This window comes from Cyprinodon tularosa, unplaced genomic scaffold (genome assembly GCF_016077235.1).
Source record: "Cyprinodon tularosa strain WSP-4 unplaced genomic scaffold, ASM1607723v1 ctg79, whole genome shotgun sequence".
Lineage (NCBI taxonomy): Eukaryota > Metazoa > Chordata > Actinopteri > Cyprinodontiformes > Cyprinodontidae > Cyprinodon > Cyprinodon tularosa.
Genome location: NW_024039551.1, coordinates 2736869 through 2761419, shown reverse-complemented (window position 1 = coordinate 2761419; position 24551 = coordinate 2736869). Strand labels below are relative to the sequence as shown.

Here is a 24551-nt window from a genome sequence, read left to right as displayed (position 1 = left end):
GGCGGGTTGAGGTGTGACGCAACAAGAAGCGCAACAGTTCAGTCTAAAGAATATGGCGGCTTCGGCCGATGAAACTAGCGTTAGCGTGGCTATCGAACAAGTTTTATCGGAATTACAGAGTATTTCTTCACTGAAAGAAGAGCAAAACACTGCTCTGGAGGCTTTTCTCAGAGAAAAAGATGTTTTTGCTCTTCTCCCGACTGGTTTCGGCAAGAGTAGCCTGGCTGTTAGTACGTCATATGCTTCGTTGATCTGATTTGTTTATTTGGCCCGTCTATCACCAACATACGTAGGCCAATCAACTAACCAGTATTTTCGCCCCTTCCCAAAATTACTTCAACGGAAGGTTTCCAGATGGATATGCGGAGCAAATCCATCTGGCGGAGTCAGGTTACTAAACTGCTGCTTTGATTTGGAAAAAAAAGAAAAACAACAAGTTTACTGGACTATTTCAGTTCTATCTGCACAACCTGTACTTTAGCCGCAGAGCCCTTCAAGTTAAATATGCTACATCATTAACTGCCTGGCTGAAAACTCTTCACTTTACTCAATACATGTGCTTATATGATATATAAGTATTCTACTCTTCCTACAGTCTTATCAGCCTGCATTGTGTGTGTGCGATAAGTCGATTAGAGGTTTTTAATCCTTCTTGTGTCCCAATTATCCCTGGAACCTAACTACAGATTTCCAGGCTGCCTTCTGTCACGCCGCCTTAATGAGCATAATGGCTCCCAGAAAAAACAAACATGTGTTCAACCTTTTTCAGACACACCTGTCTTCTGCTTCACAGACCACAACAGGAGTATGGATTAAAAGAGTATTAAATCAGCTGCTGACAGAGCTGTCTCCTGCGGCGATGTAAATGCTTTCTGAGTGTTTGTGCTTCTGCGCATGGCTGGACGGAGAGGCTGAGGGAGAAGAAAGGCTGCTGTGGCCTTCCTGTGAGAGCGAGATAAGCACTGAGCCCCAAGTTCAGTCCTTCTCTTTCTCCTCTGGTGCTTTCCAGAATCCTTAGTACAGGAGGACAGGATAAACACACACAGTTATGACAGACAGGTCCTAATGTAACATCCGCTGACAGAGGATCGCCGTGGCTTCGGCTGACCGTTCAGCGAATGAGGAAACAGGCCTAACCATGCCTCTGCTTTTATCCAGACGCCAAACCGATGCTGTGTGCAATATGTACTGCTCGGAGCAAATACTACAACTTGACTGATTCACTATACGGTTTGAACAACAAAAAAAAACCCATCCTGGTTTGGTAAAAACAGAGTAAAAGAATTTGGTATTCACGGTATTCAGCATGTTTTGATCAGTAAAGCACTTTTTGACCCTCTTGTACCTATTATGCACGTACAGTACATAGCATGCATTCACATTGACCCACACACATAGATATATATCTGATAAAGTGTTCCACTTTACGTGACTATGTGTCTTTATAAAGTATGCATCATAGAAAACCAACAGTTAATGCACCTTTACGGGTTTTTCTTTTTTTTTTCTGCTTTTACATTAGAATTTTTCAAGGATTTAATTAATAAATAAGACTTTATATACTATGAAACTGGAATGTACATCTTTAAGTGCCGTTTTCATTTTGTCCCTTCCAAAAAAATGTTTTTAGTATTTTCTTCTAGTGTCTGACTTGATTTGAAGATCCTGGGAAGAGGGGGTCACATTTTTGGAAGGTTCCCAGGTGCTGCTTTTTCAAGCGGAGAATTGCCAGGACTTTGAGTCACCACTCGAGCTCCTGCAGGAGGGTCCAACTTCCCAGTGGCAGCCCCCTGCTTCTCCTCTGATGCCTTGTTCTGCTGCTCTTTATTCTTGGCCCCCTCTGTAGAGCCCAGCTTGATTGGTCCGAGGACATTTTTGGCCACGGTTGTGAGCTGGCTGACGAAACTCGTCTTGTCTCCGGGGGAAATAGGCCGCGACTTACAAAGCGAAGGTCCACAGAGAGAGGGCGTGACAGCTGTTGGGGAGGGGGACGGAGAGGGCGAATGCTCCTCCACCACTTCCAGGCGACATTTATCTTCCCAGTCCAGAGTTCCCCTGTAACAATTAACGGGACCCAACCCTTGCCTCACTTTACCCATTGAGAGCGGCGGCCCATGTGAGGGAACCACAGGAGCCAGAACCCGAGCTTGCAGTTTTGGGCTTTTGGAGCCCAGCTCTGCAGTTCTTGAATCATTGTTGTCAGACTTCCGCTGGTTGTTTCCGATACCTGATGACTTATAAGTCTTATTCATGGTCAGAGAAGCTCCTGTTTTGATTGCGGTTGATTTTTCCAAGGTAGAAGAGCTCTTATTTAAGGCAGCAGTTGTCAGACAGGATCTATCTTTGTTTTCTACCTCTTGCTTTGGCTCAGGTTTCCCTCCTTGTTGCTTGAGCTGGAGATCTTTGCTGTTTTTAACCTCTAGTTGTGCAGGAGATGTGCCTGCAGTTTTGATAGGAGAACCAGGAGTTGTGGATTTTCTGTTTTCCTCACTGTGTTTGGAGTTCATGCTAATGTCACTTGAATGAGATTTTCTCACCAAAGATGACTGTGACCCTGGCCCACCTGCCTGATTTATCCCCATCTCTCTGTCTTTTTCCCTTTCTCTCCCTCTTTCTCTCTCTTCCCTTTCCCTTCCAGCTAGCAGAGTCTCCCTGCTGAGGGGTGACTCCTGTCTCCCAAGCCTCCTTACAGGCTTCAGCACACCAGTCTCTGGGACAGTGGAGGAAACTGGCGGCGTTGGAACATTGGGAGGCAGGTTCTCTCCTTCCGTCTCCATCAGGCTCTGGAGTCCAAGCTCACAGAGGAAGGCATCTTTGCGGTACTCAGAGTGCTGCACCTCTAGGCTGTGCTTCCTCAGCGGACCTCCAAGTCCTCCGGTTGAACTGGACTGGGTCAGAGGAGAGCCGAGCTTCTCTGCAGACTGCACTCGCTTAAGGAGAGGTGACCGTGGGGGCTCTGCGCTCTTTGGCCTGGGTCGGACCACTGGTGGCGAGGAATGGAGCTTTGCAGAAAAAGACTGTGTCGTGTTCGAACTTCCTATTGTGTGGCCTGGCATAGCAGGAGGGGAAGACTGGGTAGGGGAGGGTGTGTGTGCCAGAGGGGATAGAGGGATGTTTCCAGCAGATTTGCAGCGGGCAGAGCGATACTGGCGGTGAAGTTTTGGGGAAAGGCCATGCAAAGAGCTGGGCCTCATGTGCTGAGAGGGAGAGGGTGAGTTTGGAGTGCTGGAGGCAGGAGAGCTGCTCTGGGAAGAAGCTCCTGAAAAGGTCAGCAAAGACATGGGAAGAGGAAAAGTTCAAAGTCACAGTATGAAACCTGGATAAAGCTCACGTATAATTTAGCTGCTGGATGATTAAACAATGCCACGTACCGAGGTAGGAGGGCTCGGGCGTCGAGCGGTGGGCCTGAGTCGGAGACCTGGCAGACAGGCTATGAGTCGGGGAGCCAGGAAGACTCTCACTGGAGGATAGTGAGCGATTTAAAGAGGAGAGACTGCGGCTGGTGTGGAGGAGGTTGGACTGCTTCGTGATCTTACGGAACAAGGAGCTGCGCTTCTTACTGCAAAAGGGACAGAAAATCGAAACAAATACGAGAAATTCAAAGGTTCAATTAGAGAATAAACATTTCGTTATTGTCCTTCAATTCAGAAATTGTTGTGTTACACCAGCAAAATGTTACAGTAGCAAAAGCTTAAAGCACTTTCTAAGGTCCACATTGTTTATATGCTGTACTGTACAGTTTGTTTTCAATCTGGAGAGTAAATAATCAATAAACAGCTGTGGACATTTTTACAGTAAGAGATATGAGAAAAATAGCAGCATAATCAGAGATGTGCAAAAAGACAGCAGCATGTTATTTAACTGACTAAGAGAGAAACTGTGTCAAAACTGTAAATACACAGTGCGTCCACATGATCCTGTGATACACTTTAAACTCATGAGACTGAGAGCCAAGATTTAATATCTGGAAACTCCTCATTAGTTAAGAGAGTTTAAAGCAGGCCGGTGTTTAACTCCAGTGAAGTGGAGGAGCTGTGTTAAAGGTTCCCCAAATTTTGAAGAAAGCCACGTTGAGTCTAGTGACTGACAAAGAGTCTGCTATATGACATTGGTCATCTTATATCCTGAATCCAGGGATTAAAGCTAAAAAAAAAACCTGAGCCTGAACTTTTTCGACACAGGCAAGAATTTTATATATATATATATATATATATATATATATATACATATATATATATATATATATATATATATATATATATATATATATATATATATATATATATATATATTTTAGGGGTGGAACGGTTCACAAAATCCACGGTTCGGTTCGGTTCATGGTTTCGTGGTCACGGTTTTCGGTTCGGTATATGTTGATTGCATGACATGTCGGTTGCTGTTAGCATAAACAAAACGTGTTGCACAATGCTTGCACACTGTTGCACTTTTATCCACAACTTTCTTTCCGCCGTCATCGTAGGTCACTCTAAATGCAAAGTGGTCCCATACAGCAGACCTATAAAGTGCTGCTGGCGCGTCTTCCAACTCCTGTTCTTTCCTACTCGCCATTCCGACACAATTCTCCACAACAACTGATTTTTTTCTGCTACACCCGGCTAAGCTGCTTCTTCTTCTTGTTTACTACTGGTGGTTGGCTTTGGTCGCAGTACCGCCACCTTCTGCTCTGGAGTGTAAACGCTTCGCCTATGAGAAAAAGGAGCAGCGCATGAACCGAACGAAACACACACGAACCGAACCGAGACAGTCGAACCGAACGGTTCGGACGGTTTTCATAAACCGTTCCAACCCTAATATATATATATATATATATATATGGCTATATATATATATATATTAAAATTGTTGAGAAGATGGCAAAATTGCATCTATATCTAGTGTGAACGAAGGCTGATTTACTTCAAAACTAGGTTGTCTGTGTAGGTGTCACAGTGAACGCAGAGATATCCCCGCCCCCTCCACAGACACTCTGGTGCACCTCTCCCAAATTGTAGGTGACTACAGACAGTGCTGCAGACAGCAGGCGTCCAAATTGGTCAAACCTACATCCGCTCTACACATGCGTATTTCCTGTTTGGTACCTTACTGGCTTGTTTTGTTTGTATGACCGCCATTGTGGAAAACGACTCGTTAAGTGCTTGAGAATGCTAGGACCCTTTTTCCACCTGGATCCCCGCTCTTTTGGGGCAAGTTTTCGCACAAACTTGCCCCAACTTCCTCACTGCCTTGGCTGTATCTAGACCCCCAGCTAGTTCCTGATTGTCCCTCTTGCATTGTGGCGTGGAAAATATAGCGCAGACCAGGCTTCAAAATTAGGCATAAATCAAAAATGTCTGTTTCATACCTGCGACAAGGTCACTGCAACAGACTGCTGCTGGATTATAACTAGGCTCTGAGAGGTTGTGTTCGGTGAGAAAAGCACAAACCCTTATTTTTAACTCGCATACACGGTTGCCCAGGCCAGAAATCCGGCCTGGGGCTGGAATACTTTAATCCCTGTGAATGTGAGCCTGAAGAGTAAAACCTGAATGCTTTCCTTTAGTTGATCTAATCAGAACTAACATTTTAAAAAGATATAAAGTTTGAGGAAATGCTTCATTCTGCCAAAGGTTGCAAGTAATGATATATAGCACCAGATAGCATTAGCTGATCAATTGTTTGAATACTGTTGAATCAGTAATTTGAAAATAGCCCCATGTGGCATTACATCACCCAATGAGATGAGTTTCTGCTTCACATACAGTAGCTCTATTGGATAAAACAGAGAAGCAGCTCAGCCTCTCAATACTGCTCTGGTACAGCAGTAAAGGACTTAGTAACAAACTGTCAGTATTAACTGAAAAGTTCAGGTTCTACCTGTCCTGACTTTCCTTCCCAGCTGTCCTCTTGTTTCGTCGAGCCATCTTGCACTTGTAGCTGGCTTTACGGGCTGGCCCCACTTTAATGGAGGTGTTCTCAAAAGGCGTAGTTGTCACCGTCACCTTGTTGCCACTCTGCACAGAGCAACCAAATGATTTCTGCAGTGAGATCTCACAGTGCTGACTCTCTGACAAACAGCCATGCTTCGACATGTAAAGGCCACAAGTTATTTAAATTTTAGCACCGATAAAAATATCATTGATATGAAATGAAAGTGATAGAAACCTTGAGGATGAGCTCCACCACTTCAGTGTGGACCAAACCATGGACCGGCTCACCGTTGACGTGCGTTATCAGGTCACCTGCGCACAGACCGGCTTCCTGAGCCGGGCCTCCGTCCTCCACATGCTGCAGATAGACAAATACATTAAAACCCAAAGAATACATTAACATGGAAGAAAATTAAGTAACACTAAGAAACCAGGAAGACTTCATACTGGGCAGTTTATGTTTACCTCTGCATTCTAGCTACATAGAAACCTCTGGTTACATAACACAACTTATTAAACTAGATCATCAAATGCTGTTTTACATATAACTAATTAAAGAAAAACTTCTAAGGTTTTTGTGAACTAAAGAGTTTTAAATGAGTCCTCAGGCTAATATACGATACGTTCTTCCAGGTCAAGTGACCTGGAAGAACGTATCGTTTTACTGCCACAGGCTCTAATATTGTCATGGAGCTAAGGCTTTAGCTTTACTTTTACTCCGCCTGCTCGACTGCTGGTTATGGCTGAGGAGGCTAAAAAGTGAAAAACCTGAAAGGGATGAAGCACGAGGAAAAACAAGAGTCGATCATGGAAAGCAGTTTGTTCGTTTGCTCAAGCTGAGAGAAGAAGCCGGATGTAAAACGGATTCAATTTTTTTATCAACTTTATTATTAGACTCGTCAGTTAACACTTTGTTACTAGTATACAGTCATATATCTTTGTTACTATTTTTTAGGTTTAGTAGAAGCAAAATACAGGCAGTTGGGGCTATTGCCCCTAGTGGCCAAAAGCTACTGGGTGTGCCTTTAAGCTAATAAGTAAATGACAAAAACAAAAAGCTATGACTCGCATGTCGCTTTTCAAAATTTTCTTACCCAAACCATGTGATGGACGCTGTAGATGTCACTGTCTCCGATGTAAACTCTGATAGCCCTTAGGGTAAAGCCATATTTCTTCCCAGAGCGATGAATTGTGATCGGGGATCGAAGAACGGTGACCGCAGGAAAGAAGTCTCGGCTCGGTGAGGAGTCACGGGATGAGGGGTTGGAGGAGAAGGAATGAGGTGACATGGGGCTGGCCAGTGGAGAGAAGCCACCGTGTTGCTCCACTGGAGGAAAGGAGAAGATGGCGGTTAGAGAAGATATTAATTAGAACAGTGGCAGTGTTTTAGGACCTTCAGCCTTTCACCTGACGGGATGATAACGGACAGAGCTGTGGCCGACGCTGACTTGATGACCTTGTTTCCTTGTCGTGAGTTCCGTTTTTCTCCGTCGCCAGATAAGTGGTGATGGCGTGCCCGGCGGAGGACCAGGTCATTGGTGGCTCTAGCCCCCAAGGGGTCACACAGAGGGGTGATCACATCTCGACAGGGCGCGACAGGACCAGGGGATAATGTCATGATGGCTGAGCTTATGTTGGATGTCTCTGAAAGTCTGGGTGATTTCTCTGCAAGAAGTCCGATGGTTTGATCAATAAGTGATTTAATCAGTTTAATAGAATGTTTGCCTTCTAAATCTGCCAACATACCTGCTCCATTGAGCTCCCTCACAAAGGGCCTGTGCTCCAGGAGGCTTGGTGAAGGGACGGTTGTCCCATCTAGTGAGGTTCCTCTGAACCTCATCAGGTTCTGGCGGGTCAGAGAATCCGACTCCCCTTCAAAAGTTGAGGCAAAACGATGGGTGTCCATCAAAGCTGAGAAGCGGCGCCTGGCACCAAGAGGAGGACTCGCATCTCCTTCCGAGTACAGAGACTCAGAGCAGGACAGCCGCTTCCTGCACAACAATGGTGAGGTACAATGGTCACTGCAAACCATTTGCTAACAATCATTTAGTGACCATCAGAGATGGGAAGTAACGAAGTACAAATACTTTGTTACTGTACTCAAGTAGATTTTTTCTGATATTTTTACTTTACTTTACTGCTTATTTTTATGGCGACTTTTTACTTCTACTCCTTACATTTTTACACAAATATCTGTACTTTCTACTCCTTACATTTTTAAAAATTGTCTCGTTACTTTAGTTTTGAATCATTTCAATGGAGTTACAGTTATTATTTTTCACGTCATCAACACCAAATTCAATCTAATTGGATGGGAATCTACGTTGCATTTGACGCACCACTACAAGATGAATCGACAGATTCGGCGGTATTCATTGGCGGCAAATCATTTCAGCTTGGTGGCGGTGGCGTTAGCATAGTAGCATGGACGACGAGATGATTGAAAATGAACACAACGGAGATCTAGTCCTATTGGCAGACATCCATTTAAAATGTAGGCAACGGCATGAAAAAAGGTGGTTTCTACTTTTATTTTTATACTTTAAGTAAATTTACAAGCCTGTACTTTGTTACCTTTACTTGAGTAAAGAAGTTTAATCAGTACTTTCACTTTTACCAGAGTATTTTTTAACACAAGTATCTGTACTTTTACTCAAGTACGGAAAGTGAGTACTTTTGCCATCTCTGGTGACCATATATTAATACAACAGCCCTGATCTATTATTAACCAGCCACGTACTTCCAACCTTATCTCAGAGAAACATACAGGTTAGTAGTCAAAATTGAAGCACAAATTATGTTTTTTTATTCACATGTTAAGTTTTGTCAGCTGATGAGCTTGAAAGGAATCCAGATATTAATAAAGGGGACCTATAATGCTGGATTTTCACATTTAGAATAGGCCTATGGGTCATACCAACATGTTCCTTAAATTATTTGCACAAGATTATTCTAAATTAATTAGACCTGACCTCCTCCATTTTTATTCTTAAAAAAGCACAAAAGGCTTGATTACTAGACACTAGGGCTGAAGGAATTAATCAAATTAATCATGATTTATCAATTATTGAAATAATTTAGCAATTGATTAATCACAGTGGTGGACAAAGTACCCAACAGTAGTACTTAAGTAAAAGTATTCATACTCATAGTCAGATCTTACTCAACTATGAGTAAAAGTTAATAGGTCAATAATCTACTCTAGTTAGAGTATTGAATTGCTCACTAATGAAAATACTTAAAGATATAGTGGAAGATTTTCATGAATCTTTGAAAACATCCACCCTCCTATTTAAAAAAAAAAAAGCACATTCACAACCCTGTACCCGCTCGCAAGAGGGATCATCTATTAAACGCGTGTGGGAGAGTGCACGAGCCCATTTCTCCTCGTGCACATGCTATTTAAAAGTAGTTGTTTGCATCGCTCAATACGATACAATACAATACAATACAAGCTTATTTTCCAAAAGGAGATTTGCAATTTTCCCCTATGTCAGACTCATCACCGGTAAGTAAAAATGGTGACAAGCTCATTGGACGGCCTTACGTAAACATATCAACAGAATGATTGACAATTAAGAAGATTTATTTTGATGAGCTAAAGCAAAAGGACAATACACTATTGTCTTTGAAATATCTGACACTGAAATGTAGTGTAGTAAAAGTGATAAGGACCCCCCAAAAAACGACTAAAGTAAAGTAAAGGAACTCAAAAAGAGTACTTAAGTACAGCAATCAAGTAAGTGTGCTTTGTTACTCTCCAACATTATGATTAATCGTAAACTAGAGTACAGATAACATGCCTTTAGCTGACAGGGCGACCCGCTTAGAGCAATTATTATACAAAAATTTAACATATAATATATAAATATTTTGCATTTGAGATTTAAAAAAAAAGTTTCTGTCTGTCAATATCCTTATTTAAGAACTCCTTGAGTATTTATGAAGAATAAGAAAAAAACTCACATCTCCGGAGACCCAGTCCTCCAGCTTTTCTCCCTCATGCCGAAGCTTCCGAGGCTCTCTCTTTTCGTCACCTTGTCCTCCCGTGGGCTTCTGTGTTCCCGACGGGAAACAGAGGTTGTAGCTTTCTGCTCCAGCTGGGAAAGATGCTCCATGCTGCTGTACACCTGCAGGAAGACAAGTAGCTCATTAGACCTTTGGTCGGGTGTGTTAAGTTAAAAATGTCACAGCCGAGTTCTAACAAAGATTAAATAATTTTTGTGCGGTAATTATATCCACTCTCAGGCCAAATAATTGTTACAGAAAAATGCTCTTACACCTTAAATGGAACTGTCAGCACTTGTGAGAAATAGGTTTTAAAAAGAAAGAATATTTACTCTTCTCTTGTAATGTTTCTAAAACCATTTGTAATGTAACTAAAAAGATATGCATACATCTAAAAACTATATGTATGTATATATATATATATATATTAACCTTTGACCTTTAAATGAAGGAATACCGGTGCCTGTCAGGATTCCTGTCTGTGTGTGTTTTTTCTGTGTTTGTCCCCCTTCCTCCACCAGGAGGCGCCTGGTTCTGGTCCGCCTCTCCACACACATGCTGTGAGTTACCTCATTAGCGGAGCGCTCTTAAACTGCTGACTGCCACTACCTCGACGTCAGAGTGTTTTCCAGTTTTGGGTACTCTAGCCAAGCTGAGTTTTGCTGAGTCTAACTGAGTTCTTGTCAACCTGAGTTTTAATCTTGTTTTTGTCTTTGCCTCTTGGCAGGAAGTCATCCTGCAAACTGGATGTTTCGGACCTTCTCTCCCTGGAAGGATCATCTATGCTTGATCCTAAATGAAACTGGAGGTTTGAATCCACTTTCCCCCAAGAGATCATTTGAGCTTCACACTGAGTAAGGGATTCATCTCTACTACGACCTGTTCAAGTACCGCAGGAAATCTGACTGGCAGTCAGCTTCTCCGTTCGCCTTCTAACACATTCTACCACATTCTGGGTAAACCCTGTCTGCCCTCCACTGAATCAGACAAACACTGAAACTTCTGCAGACAGACTGGAGTCTAAGAGTCAGCAACTTCTCTGGAAATGTGAGTTATCTACCAAATTCTCCTCTTCAAGTTTGAGAATCAAAATTCCTACTGAGCCTGAACTAACCGCAGTGTCTTCCCCTCACCTTTCAGTTCCGGTTGAGCAGTGTTCAGAGGAACACTGGATTCTTCACAAACTCCTAAATAAACCTGTTAAACCTTTCCCCTGGTCTCTCTGAATTGGTCTCTCTGCATGTGGGTCTGAGCTCTCGATAAAATCATGACAGTGCCAAAGTAATGAGGGATCTGTAGGAGCCTCTAACTGCAGAGGCTGATAAGGAGGATGCTATGGTTTTACATGTTCTTCATTTTGTGAAGCATTATGTTTTTGTTAAAATGTCTCCTCAGGATTCAGAGGAGCCCCCAGAACAGACCCCAGGTTCTTTATCAGCTCTTTCATGGCTCCAATGCTGCTACCTCAACAGATAATGGCAGAAGGGACTCCTTTCTCTACAACAGAATCATTGCGTCCTCTGTTCCATCGCAAATAGCAGCCTTTTTTGTCAGTGGTGGACAGTAACGGAGTAAATTTACCTGATTAGAGTACTTAAGTACCTTTTTTGAGTATCTTTACTTAAGTATATTTTGCGGTGAGTACTTATAACTTTCACTTCACTATATTTCAAAGTCAAATATTGTGCTTTCTACTTCACTACATTTCTAGGAAGCTAGTTGTCACTCGTTCCTTTTGGCTCAGCTTAGGTCTGTTAAAAGAGGATGTATAAGTTATCTCTCGATTTCAACACACCTGTGTCAAATGGTAGCTCATTAGGAGGCATGTGCAGAACTTTGGCATGTAGAGCAGGTACTAACTACCTCCACGGAGAATAAAGAAAAACAAGCAAGATAGCAGTCCTTGAGGACTGATTTTAGATACCACTGTTTTAGAGATTTGCATGACGTTGCAAAAATGTGAAAAAGATATTATTTGCTGTTTACAATTTTAGGTGTGGGTTGTTGCCATGTGACCAAGCTGTTCAGTAGGATGTGTTCTCAAAGCAGAGTTGAGGTTCCTTTTTGGTAGTAGAATTAACCTTAAACCTCTATTTCATAGTGAAAGTGTGAGGAGAATCAAGACACTCCTGTTTTCTTTTTCTTTTTGGTTTGTCTTTAAATAAGAAACAATAATCAAAATAGCTGTCTATTTCTTTGTGGCATTTTTATGCTGAAGTTCTTTACAGGTGGTGTAGAAGTTGTAGCAGAGGTTCTAAGCATCAGTACCTGAGGTGGTTTCTGAATGTTACAAGGTTCTTTTAAATTATTCTAAAAATTACACAGAAATGTACCAATACTAGAAAATTACATCTGTACTTTGAACGCTTAAGTACTTTTAAATGCAGATACTTTTGAATACCTAAGTATTTTCAAAAGTAAGTACTTGAATAGTTTAACTTGAGCAGATTTTTGACCCGGCAAATTTTACTTGTAGTTGAGTAAGATTTGACCATTAGTATCAATACTTGTACCCAAGTACTATAGTTGAGTATTTTGTCCACCGCTGTTTCTTGGATAACAGAGCAAAATGCGCTAATTTCTAAGTTTAAGATGAGCTCCACAGAAAATCTGACACAGTAAGAATAAAGTAGATCCTATTTCAAAATGAAAAGCGATGTCAGACGGATACTGTGGACTTGAGCACGGCAGCATCTGTGGTGGAAGGTTGGGGTGGACACGGAATGTAGTGAGTGAAGCTGGTCCTAAAGGAGATATGTAGCATCTTCCTGCAAAAATGTTTCGTATCCAGTTGAGTTTGTTGTCCAGGGATCTCCCAAATATTTATACCCCTCCCCTTCTTTTCCCATGATAGTAATAACATTCGACTGGTAACCGTCAGGTTGTGTGGAGGTTTTTAGAGGAGCTACTGCAGAGATGGAGGCTGAGGTGGTTTCTTGCAGATTTAAATAAAAAAAAAAATAACGTAAAAAAATACAAAATCCAAAGCCAGAACTCATCAACAAAGAAAACTCAAGAACCAAAAAAATCTTGGAGACACGAGGTAGGAATAAACCTAAAAGATTGACAAGGATCTAGCAAAGAGTAACTGAACAGGAGGTGTATATATGGGAGACACAAACAATAGGAGGGCTAGTTAGCTGATAGGGAGTAAGTGTAGACAGAAGTAACTACAGGGAGCTGAGGGAAAGGAGACTGGCACAAGGGGGCAACAGAGAGTGACTAAAAAAACAGTGCTTAAATATAACAAAAAAATGGAAAACAGAATAACATAAATCAAAGTGTAACTGAGAACTTAAAAAAAAAAAAAACTTAAATAGAAGTCCACAAAGGGCACGATCATGACAGGTAACTGTTCCTTCTTTAATCTATAATCATCTCCCTCGTTGTATTAACCTTTTTTTTTTTCAATGTATTTACATTTAGGATCAGATGATCGTTTTATCACCATGCCGACAGAGGTTAACCAGCTTCTTTGTTCAGTTTCTTTTCCATCTATAAAACAACTCAAGAGTGCAGAGTTAACTGAGACGAGAATAACAGAAAGTCCCTCATGGCATGTTTAGATCAGGCTTTTTCAACTCTTCTCTACAAGGCACACTATGCTGAATGATGTTTTTGAGCTTTAGCAAGTGATGGCTGATTAGAAGGCTTTGATGAACAGTAATTATCAGAATCAGGTGTGCTAAAGCAACCACGTTTTAGATGTGTCTCTGCATCCACCTGAACCAATTGGTGTAATTACCTCTTCAGCATGCAGTCGTGTTCTCTGAATTCCTGCTAATGGCCTGATTGTTTGACTCTGGTGTGTTAAAGAAGCGACATGTCAAAAATCTAAAGGACACTGATCCACAAGGACTTGATATGTAGATTCTGGATCTAAAACATGTGGTGTGCCTTGAATAGCAGGGATGAAAAACATGGGATTAGATTAAATTATATGCATTAGAATGGCTCAAAGTTTAGACTGAACGCCAAATGAGAATCTGTGGCAAGACTGACATTCACTGACTATCCATCCTATCTAAGGTATTTTGCAAAGATGAATATGCAAAATTTCAGGCTCTAGATGAGCAAAGTTAGTTATGACTTATGCCAGGACATGCAGCTGTAATTGCTGTCACGTTTTTAAAGAAATAAGAATCGGTTGCATGGTGGCACAGTTTGTAGCACCCTATTCCTGTGGCAGGAAAGTTCTGGGTTTGAACCCCGGCCTTGGGTCTATCTGCATAGATTTTTGTTGGTTCTCCTGTGCATCCTCTGGCACTCTGCATTGCTCCTAGTTTAAAAACATGACTTCTAGCTATTGGGGAATCTAAAGTGCCCTTAGGTGCAGAGATGGGGGATCTGGAGTCAAAGAGTCATCTCTCTGTCTTGTATTTGTTCTACCCAGCCACTGAACCAGGTGAGTCCAATCTGGTTTAACCTGTGCAGATTGGACTCACCTTGTCAGAACAAATACATGACATAGAGATGACTTGATGACTCCAGGTCCCCCATCTCAGCTTAGGTGTGAGTGTGTTTGTATGCATGGTTCTGTGCAAGGGCGTAGGTTTGATTTGAACTTTGGTGGGGACACTATTGGTCTGGTGTCATTGGTGCTGAAATATGCGTGCCCTTTTTTATGCTCGATGTGAGCATCCGTACTGATAAGACGAATTCATTGTTAAAAGAGAAAAGCATCATTTTGCTACATTAATAAAAATTTTATAAGCACTACACTCATTAGATGCTGTTTATCAATGTTTGAAGTATCACAGGCTCTGATAAATGTGGAATTAGGACTGTTTTCCACTTTGTAAATGGTTTCATTTGCATGACTAATAGAGAAGGTAAATACAGTATATTCTTTTGAAGATATACAATAGTGCAGAGTTAAACCCCACTCTTATATTTTACCTACTATGCTCTCTCTGTATCAAGCAAAATAATACATTCATTAAAATATTAACTTCACTATAAAAGTTGAACATCTGGGCTGTAGTTACTCTGTATAGCCCATTTCATCTATTTTATCTAGGGCTGAAAAAATTAATCGTATTAATTGATTATTTCAATAATCGTCAACTAATTTAGTATGTGATTAATCATTAACTGGAGAATGGAGACTATAAAACATAATATAGATGTAAAATGTCCCCCTTTCCCCTACAGAGCAACCCACTTAGATCAGTAATTATACCAAAATTGTAAAAATACAATATATATATATATATATATATATATATATATATATATATATATATATATATATATATATATATATATATATATATATATATATATATATATATATATATATATATATATAAGATTAAAAAAAATGTTTTGTCTGTCAATATTCTCCATCCATGTGGAAATATTTTAGTTTCACGTGGTTTATTTAGACATCACCTGAAGCACTGAAGGGCCAGCTGCTTCACCTACAAGCTGCCCTGCATCATTATTACTGGATATCTGTGTTTCCTATAATCATATAATGTATAACTGTGTTTTTAATAGTAAAGGATTAAATGTAACACAACCTTTTATCATTGTCCTATATTGCTTACTGTCTGACTGTTTAAATAGCTCCTTACTCTATTTTCTTTTTTAGTGGCATCATCTACAAACACAACACTAAGAATGAGCCTAAGTGTATTCAAATATAAAATAATTTTTAACAATTATAAAAGACAATATAACACTATCTTATCTGTAATTTAACATTATCCAAAATAAACAGTCAGATTCAAGCATTTTTACCAGACATTAATGTTTGTACTAATTTACTTATAGACTGTGTGGAAATCTATGTAAGATAAAATCAATGTTTATATTCTTCCTTTGTTTGTTCTTGTCTTTATCCTATTTCTAGAAGTATAAATAGTCAATAAAATAGAACTATTAATATGTGGAACCCTAATTATGCTTTTTAAACGAAAAACAGCAGATGTTTAGGCCCCATTTCTTGTTGTTGTACTCTATAAGAGAAATAACACCTGCTAATAATTATACCTGAACTTTCTCAAAGAGTCATAAAAAAAATGAAACCAGTAATAGCAACTAAATATTGGTAAAAAGGAAACACTCACTTTTTCTTTTTTAGTTGGCTGTGGCTAAGAATCAGAAATGTTGATGGCTTACAGCCTTTATTTGCCCATTTTGTGTCTTCAGAACTCCTGGCTGACTCAGAATATTTCGCTTTATAAAAGAAAAAAAAGGTTTTTGTTTTTTATTGTACATGATATTCATTTTTTTTTTATTGGGACTAGTTTTGTAGCCTAATATTTATTGTAGTAACCGCAGCATTCTAGTGTGAATCAATTTTCAATTTTGTGCTCCAAGCACACCAGGACTAGAAAACAGCCAATCAGAGAGAGAGAAGGCGGAACCTAAGGCAGAACAACCAATGAGAGTGGAGTTAAACAGCGCAGCACAGTTCCATGCGCTGCTGCGTGAAAGGGACAGGAGAGACCAGGCAGAGGAGCTGCGAGAGGAAAAGAAGCCACTGCTGCAACAACTACTGCTGTAAATTATAAACATGTTGCTCACATCCAATTATTGGTAGGGACAATTAGGTCGGTTCAAAATTTTGGTAGGGACATGTCCCTATGGTCCCTATGCAAACCTTCGCCCATGGTTCTGTGTCTCTGTGATGGACTATCGAACTGTCCAAGATGTGCCCCACTTTTTGCCCATAGACAGCTGGAAACAGGCACCAGTCCCTGCCATCATGGAGGACAAGCAGTAGAAGATTTAATTTAACTTCATTTCCACTTCCAAATTTCTTTACAGTCTTGTGTTAGTGTTGCCCCAATGCTATTTTTTGGCCCCAATACCGATACCTGATACCTGGCTGTGCAGTATTGGCCGATACCATACCAATACCACCTGTTTGAAATTGATGTGTGAGGTGTGTGAAGAACTATATACTACTTGAATGTAAAATAATTGCCATTGTGGATTTGTCAAGCTGCTGCCTACCTTTGTGAAGCAGGAAAAAGACTAATACAAAGTGAATCCAGTAGAACTTTTTTATTGCCTCCCTGGAATGGATGAATAGTTGAATAAACTTTTGGCTCTCAAAATTTTATCAGTGCCCTATTTGTTGGTACTCGCCGATACCGATACCACCATTTTAGTGCTGGATCGGGGCCTTGTCCGATACTGGTATCGGTGCAACACTAGTTAGATTATTATAAAATCTCATAAAACTATATTTTGTGGTTCCAATGTGACAAAATGTAAGGAGGAATGAACCCTTTTTGCAAGACACAGTAAGTATCTCAAGTATTTTTAAGGTTGATCCGTACCTCCCTCTCTGTTTACTATGCTTCTAGTGGTTGCTGCATGCTTTGGATTATCCCTTCTTATGCATATCGAGCATATATTACATGGTTTGTATAATTTTGCCATTCATCGGTCAAGTTATTGATATCATTCCTGCATGGTTTGCCTCAGCCTGTTTGTTTCCGGGTTACCATGTTAGGACATCAACAGCTGCTTCTCTGTTCCTTAACCAGCAGCCCTTCACCTTTAATACTGCAACCTGATCTTTCAAAGCTTTTTAAAACCGGGTTTCAAATATTGTGAGTGACTGAGTAGCTGATGTGCCATTTGCTTTGTGCAAAAAAGGCCAAATACTTAAATGTCTGACAAGAGTTTTACTGCTTGTGTCACCTGTTTGGCTGAGATTAGTAATTAGAGGTTTATTTGGAATACATAAAGCAGTCATTCTGTTTTCTTTGACACCAGGTTGCAAAATGCTTATTATACTATGTCATTTTGGTGAATAATTAGTATAACTTTAGTTCAGGGTTAAATCTTGCTCACATTTTTATTTGTCATGGCTTGTAAGGCTCTCATTATGTGCAGAGTAACACTTTGTGGGGGAGGACAATGAGACGCGCAGCAGCAGTGCACCATGGAAACAAGTACTGCCTGAAGACCCAGCTGTCTTCTCGGAAGTAAAAACAACTATGCTAACAGTCAGATTCAGCACTTGCTCCATTTGTCCTGCTTCAACCACAAACTTCAATGTATTTTATCTGACCTTTGTCTGTATATATTTTTAGCCTTTTTTGCATTTAATACCCCTATTAAATGCTGGATAGGACACTTCAGTAGTAAACAGAGTGTAGTTAAGTCTTATTATGGATGCAGCTTTTCTCTGAGGGACTCAAAGGTTTGTTAGAGAACATTAGAGAACACTCAACCTGTTTCCTGAAAATGTCAGGAGTACGAAGCGACAATAAATCTACAATGTTTAAGTGGCTAGTCATATGTTTATTTGTTTGTAATTGAGCCATATTCTGGATTTTAAAAGCGATAAATGAGATGTTTAAATATTTGAATACTCTCTTCTAATCTAATTCTGCTTTAAAGATTTTTATTCAATTTTAATAACAATTTAATAATTTAAATTATTCATTTTCGTTACTTATTTATTTACCATAAAGCCACTGCAATGTCCTTTTGTTATATGTTTATTTTTCTTTTTTTCGTGTACATTATATTGAATTATCTTGTAACTAAAATCTGCTTTAAAATTAAACCCTGCCTTGCCTTAAACTTTTCCACAACTTTATCTTAGACCCGTCTGAGTGTTTCTTGTTCTTTCTAATGTCTTATAATGAGTCTTATAATGCAGGATGAGTTGTTGGGGTATTTGTCACAAACAAACAAAAATTCATCTTGTCCTATTTGTCCATTTCAACCATCTGAGAGAAAAATCCGAAACGGGTAGCGCAATCCCATTGCAATACTATGGATTAAGATTGGATATATAGCTGTGATGAAAACAAGAGCTGAACAGCTGAACCAAAATAAACATGGCTGTGCAGGAGGACATACGTGTAGCTGTTGCTGTCAACCATTTTTTTTTTTACAATTTCATCTTTAAAAGTGAAATAGCAAGACTACAAAAGCATAAGTTTCAGTCTCCCATGGCCTCTGCTGTTATTATATTTTTTAATGTGCTATAACCAAGCTTTGGTATATGGGTGCTTGGTGTTGCTGCTACCAATCAGCTCAGAGGGCTCTGCTGAATCTCCCTTTTCCCCCCTAATAGATTAAAGAGACGTCACAGGTAATAAAGAGCAAAGAACAACCCTTCTACATATTATCAACCTGGCTTCCCTTAACTTTGACTTTGTGATTTGATTTATTGTTAGTTTTGTCAAGCATAGTGATCTGTTTACCTGTTTTTCAGCATTTTTGGTCTATATAGGTGCCTTTTCAGGGCCTATCCAATTGGGCCAATTGTTGCTACGAAAATAAGCCGGCTTAATGGAAACATGGACACCTCGAAGAATAATTTTTCAACGAGAAGTTTTTGTGCGTGGAAGAAGTGGTTTATGGTGGCATCAAAAATGGGCTAATTTTGCACAACTCTAATGGAAACTACTGCCAAAAAAAGACAAAGCAGTTGGAGGATGACATGTGACAAACATATTTGTTGATGTGGGATTTAACTTACATTTTTTATCGAATGGAAACATTGCAATGGCATTTTTTTATTTTTACATTAGCAGAATATGGATTACCTTGTTTCCCTTTCTTGTTTTTGGGTTGAGTTTTGGTTTGCATTACTTACTGGTATGTTTTCACTCATATTAATTTACTGTCACCTTCGATGGAAGTTAAATTCCTTATTATTATCGTGTTTGTGGAGTTTTTCCTCCTTTCAAACTTAGAGTTACGTTGGAGAAATACTTTGGTTTAGAGTGTAGCCCTTTTTACTCCCTGCCTCCTGAGCCAATCATAACATAAGTCCAACGGTTGCCAAACAGAGCACTGCATTTGGTATTTTATGTTTACAAAAGAGCAGCAGCCTGCAAACATGGCAGCCAATAAGAGGCTTGAACACTTGAGTTTGCAGCCTGCATTGACAGGTCCCTTTTTTTTGTATGTCTTTCTGATTTCAAACACTAGGTGTCTTCATTACTTATGCTCCTTTACATCCGTTAGCTCTAAAGGTTGTCCTACTGTAGATGGCAATCTTTTCAAAGTGCTAACCTAACACCATTGTGTCTGCTCCTTCAGACATGCATACATTTCTGCTTGTTCCCTGCTTATTTCCTCTTGCTGCACATGCACATTTCCATTCTTTATGTACCCGCTGAGCTTTAGTTTCATCCATTTATTGTACTTGAGCTCTACTCATCTTGTCAGTGATTGAAGACAGACCATAAACAGAGCTGTCCATGAAGTCTACTGGGCTCCTGCAAGCACATTTATAGTGATAGGCGCTCTCCCTTTGGGAGCAGAACAGCATTTAGGATGGACAGAAAAACTGAGCTCTATACCTTTAAGCACTTAGCTCTCTCTTATGTCTTGCTGGGTTCTGATACTGTTACCTTTCCGCTCTTTCGCATATGGTTCCTGATATGCAACTTGAACTAATCTTTAGTAGGTAAATACATCTATCTTTTGCATTTAGATTGCCTCCTGTCTGTCTGCTTCAGTTTCCTTTTTTCCACATTAAAAAACATTTGTTATGCTGCCGTTTGTCCTGTTTTAAACATCCAAAACTTCAGAACAGCTGGATTTACGCTGAGATCAACTAACACACATACAGGCTCATTACCATTAGGGTGGTTTCTGAAGGCAACTACTACACAGTTTTTTTTATTATCGGTATTTAATAAAATAAAATGGGTGAATATATACCTTATGTATGCAACAACTTTAAGAATTTTATAATAAAAAACTAAAAAAGCTATTTATTGTCTTTCTGCCATTGCACAACTATGTACTACTTTGTATTGTTCTGTCACAGAAACATAAAGATTATTAATATGAATATGAATACCTTGGTTAGATATTGAAAGCATGTAACCAAAACTGTAGGGCTCAAATTAGAAACTGCAGAGAAGACAAGGGGGCATGAAAATGGCTGTTAGAAAATTCACACAGACCTCATTAATACCAGGTATGAAACCAGGCTCAGTCTCCTGGAGCCTCTCACTGCAGATTGACCTACATTTTTCTACCAACCTTTTCCCCTTTCTCATCAACCCCTGTCATGTAGTCTCAAGTGCAAACAAAATGTGAGGAGTTCACACAGTAAGAAGAGGGGGGAAAACGCATAGATATAACAACAACAAAGGAGGTGAAAGATGAAGTGTTATACCTTACTAAAGCGAGGAGAGCAAGAGGAGAACTGTCTGATCTCTACGGGCTCATCATCATTGGTGTCATCCTCATCGTACGTGTTGATGTGGTGGTAACGATCTGAGCGGGCTGGCAGACAGAAGAATGGTGTCAGAAAATAACCTAAACTTCCCATTAATGCAGTTAGTGTTGATTACAGCCACATGAACCCAGGAGACATACTGTCAAAGTAGCTGGTGTCTTCCTCAGACTCCAGGTGGGGGACAAACTCGGCTTTCTGTCTCAACAAACTGTTCCAGTCCAGCGTGGAAAAGAAAGAGTGCTGTTTGACCTCAAAAGCTCCACCTGGTGGCAAAAACAGAAACAACACAATCTGTATCCCACTCAATTTCACAGTAATGCTTAGATATGTTGCTTTAAAATATGTATTTTAAAATTTTTTGGTTTAACTTTAGTATGATCAATTTGTATAATCACAGTTTAAGAATGTTGATGGTTCTTAATAATTAAAACAGTACATGTATGTGAAGTATAAAGCTGCGTTCACATTGAACGCAGCAGGAGCAGCAAAATCGCGTCTGCTTCTTCCTTTTTGCAGCTTGTACCAGCTTAGTTCTGGCGCACGGCTGAAGCAGCTTTGCTGCTCTGGCTGTGCGTTGGTAAAGTGGGTCTGGCGCGCGATGGGCGAAGCTACCCTATCCTTTCTTTGCCTTGCAGCTATATTTGCTGTGATCAGCGGGAATAAAGTAGTTTTAATATGTTTATGTTTAATACGTCAGTGGGAAAATCCACCTAAAAACTTAATCACTGCAGTCAGTAAATCCAGGTTAGCATCCTGCCTTCTAATATTATTTCTGTTGGAGCCACTCAGACGGTGCGCTGTCAGTAGGAATCCCATTCAACAACCATCTCAGGCCTGGTCGCCTCCTCGCCGTTCGCCGCGGCGCTGGAAGGCGGTTTTCCTGTATGTAATCCAAACTCCAGCAACCAGGATAATAAAAGCAAACATGTTTTGTCAGCAGGCTTCTGCATTTGAAGTTAATTTAGGCGTTAATAAGCTGTTTCAGAGGAGTGATCATAGCGCTCTGTATCATCAGCGATGTATTCGTCTCCCTGCCAGCTCCCAGATCTGCTTCTCTAATTGTTTGATGCGGCGCGTTGAGCAGCAAAAGTTAAATTTTTCCATCGCGAGCAGCTGCGCGTTTGCGGAGCATCCCGCATCAGACGCTTAAATGCTCCCGCGCGCTGCTTCAGCTGCTTCAGCTGCTTCAGACTGCTCATTTTGCTCCACCTTGACGCGCGTCATCCATTGACTTTACATGTAAACTCGCTGCTCCTGCTGCGTTCAGTGTGAACGCAGCAGGAGCAGAAGTTTACAGTGATAACCTTTTGTATCCGTTCTCAAATTTGTTTCAGCATACCTATGAAAACGGATGCAATTGTTCTCTTTATTTAGCTTTTAGAGGAGTTCACCAACATTAAAAAACATAAAAATTTTTTTTTTTACATATTTTGAAAATTGAAATGTTTCAACCAAGAAGAGCTATTTCGGGATACCGGAGCAGAACTGTAAGCAATCCCCAAAGGTTGGACGAGCATAAACTCTACTCAGAGTTTTTGACGTAACTTTTTGAAAACAATTATATGTTGTATGCTTAAAAAAAAAAAAAAAAAAACACATTAATTTAAATATAAGTAAATTTTCAACCAGGGTTGCTCTAAATTCCGAAAAAAAAAAAAATTTAAAAACAACCGACTGGTCTTTCTTTCCAAGTTTAAAGACGTTTCAATTCAAAATGTCATGAATAGTAATGAGTTGGAGGTTTTATACAGTAGCCCAACAAAGCCTTGTTTTTGTTTTGAAAACATGCAAATTGGAACAGGCGAAGGGGTCCACCCATTTGGACTGGGGGTTGTTTGGCTTATTTTGTTAGACTGCAATGCCCCATAAACATGTAAGTGTCTGAAACTTGCTTTAAATACAGAGGCAGAAGCGGTACCTGTGCCCAGCCTTACGAGAGGGTTGGTCTGCAGCAGAGCAGAGATGAGGGCCTGGGCGTCTGCAGGCAAAGCCTCATCACCTTCTGGCCAAACTATGTCATCTGCAAGAAGCACCTGGGTTAAGGTAAGACATCTTAAGAGGACAAATCACAAGAAGTCCAGATGAAATCTGCTTTCTCACCACTGATGACCTGTCCAAACAGCTCCTCAGGTGTGTCCCCAAAGAAAGGCACACACCCCACCAAGAATTCATACAGGATGATGCCCATGGCCCACCAGTCCACAGGTTTTCCGTAGCCTTGTCGGAGAATCACCTCAGGAGCGATGTACTCAGGGGTCCCACACACCTGTGAGGAGGGATGGGAGGGATTTTAGAGAACAAGAAAAGAGAAAGATCAGCTAAACATTTAAAAAATGCAAAATGTTGAGTGCTTGTTATAAAAACCTTTCAAATCCAGTTTAGTGGATGCAACCGTTAAACAAACCCTTGCTGCTGAAATCTCTCCCAGTGGGGTAAAAATAACATTGTTTGTTTACACAGTGGGAAATCAATTAAGAGTTTTCAGGTGATGACATAAGGAATGATACAAATATATACTAAGAGGGTACTAGAAGGAAGACTACAAGCGCAAAGGATTAAAAAAAGCTAAGATTTATTTTTATAGAAAGAGGACTGATAACCCACGTTAAGACTTTCAATCAAAGTGTGTCCAATAAAGGTTTGATCAGCAGGGTGAGTCGTATCACAGATCAACACAGAAGTTAAAAAAGTTGTGAGGTATTGGCACTGATTGTTGTAAACATGTTTTAATTCTCTGATGGCACCAGCACAGAATTATTTAATTTGTGTAAAAAATGGGTGTGGATTCACGTTGAAATTTATTAAAGATTCAAGTTATTTATAGCGAGATTAGCAATTGTGATATAATAAGATTATGTAAACAATCTTTATATAATCTGTAAATCTTATCTGCCATTATTTCTTGTATTATAAACCCGCCAATACATACATAATCCTTTTCCTAACATTCCTGTATATTCTGTATAATCTGTATAATCTGTGCATGTAGCTCCCATAATCATATTTATATTTATACACAGCTTTTTACAGTCCCTAACTATTACTTTTTAACTATTAGTACATATGCCTGTAATAATATTTATATCCTGTATAGCTGTTGGGATCTGGAGCTGTACCACCTTCCTCCAGCAGAGTGCGCCGTGGGTCCTCAAGAATTGGAACCTTCCAACACACCTGAGGCGCATCTCCTCATCAGAGACCTGCCTATATAACCTGCTTCCAGACCTTGCTTCGACGCCGCAGTGTTGACCTAGTTTGGTTAGCGACCTGAGCCTTGAACCTGAGAATCTTTGCTATCTCATTGAAGAGATTTGATTCTAATTCTCCCTTGTTTTTGCCTCACAGGAAACCTGTCTCTACCTGAGGCTCTGGATGAGCTTAACCTGCCGTGATTGCCCTCGTGAGCCAAACCTGAAGATTCCTCTGTGGATTCCCCT

General features: G+C 40.2%; 1 protein-coding gene across 5 annotated transcripts in view; it reads right to left on the bottom strand.

Annotated features, from left to right (window-relative positions):
• Positions 1-362: 362 nt before the first annotated feature.
• Positions 363-24551, bottom strand: part of mast1a (microtubule associated serine/threonine kinase 1a) — a 143714-nt gene continuing 119525 nt past the window's right edge. For 3 of the 5 annotated variants that reach the window (XM_038271103.1, XM_038271105.1, XM_038271106.1), the window contains 11 exons: positions 23215-23380; positions 23033-23134; positions 21255-21377; positions 21052-21161; positions 9894-10057; positions 7335-7918; positions 7022-7254; positions 6163-6285; positions 5875-6011; positions 3372-3559; positions 364-3259 (listed from right to left, as the gene is read on the bottom strand). In XM_038271103.1, coding sequence (XP_038127031.1) covers positions 1680-3259; positions 3372-3559; positions 5875-6011; positions 6163-6285; positions 7022-7254; positions 7335-7918; positions 9894-10057; positions 21052-21161; positions 21255-21377; positions 23033-23134; positions 23215-23380 — 3510 coding nt within the window. In that variant the 3' untranslated portion in view covers positions 364-1679. Of the gene's footprint in view, positions 3260-3371; positions 3560-5874; positions 6012-6162; positions 6286-7021; positions 7255-7334; positions 7919-9893; positions 10058-21051; positions 21162-21254; positions 21378-23032; positions 23135-23214; positions 23381-24551 lie in introns of all 5 variants that reach the window. The other 2 variants (XM_038271107.1, XM_038271104.1) reach the window with 2 other exon arrangements.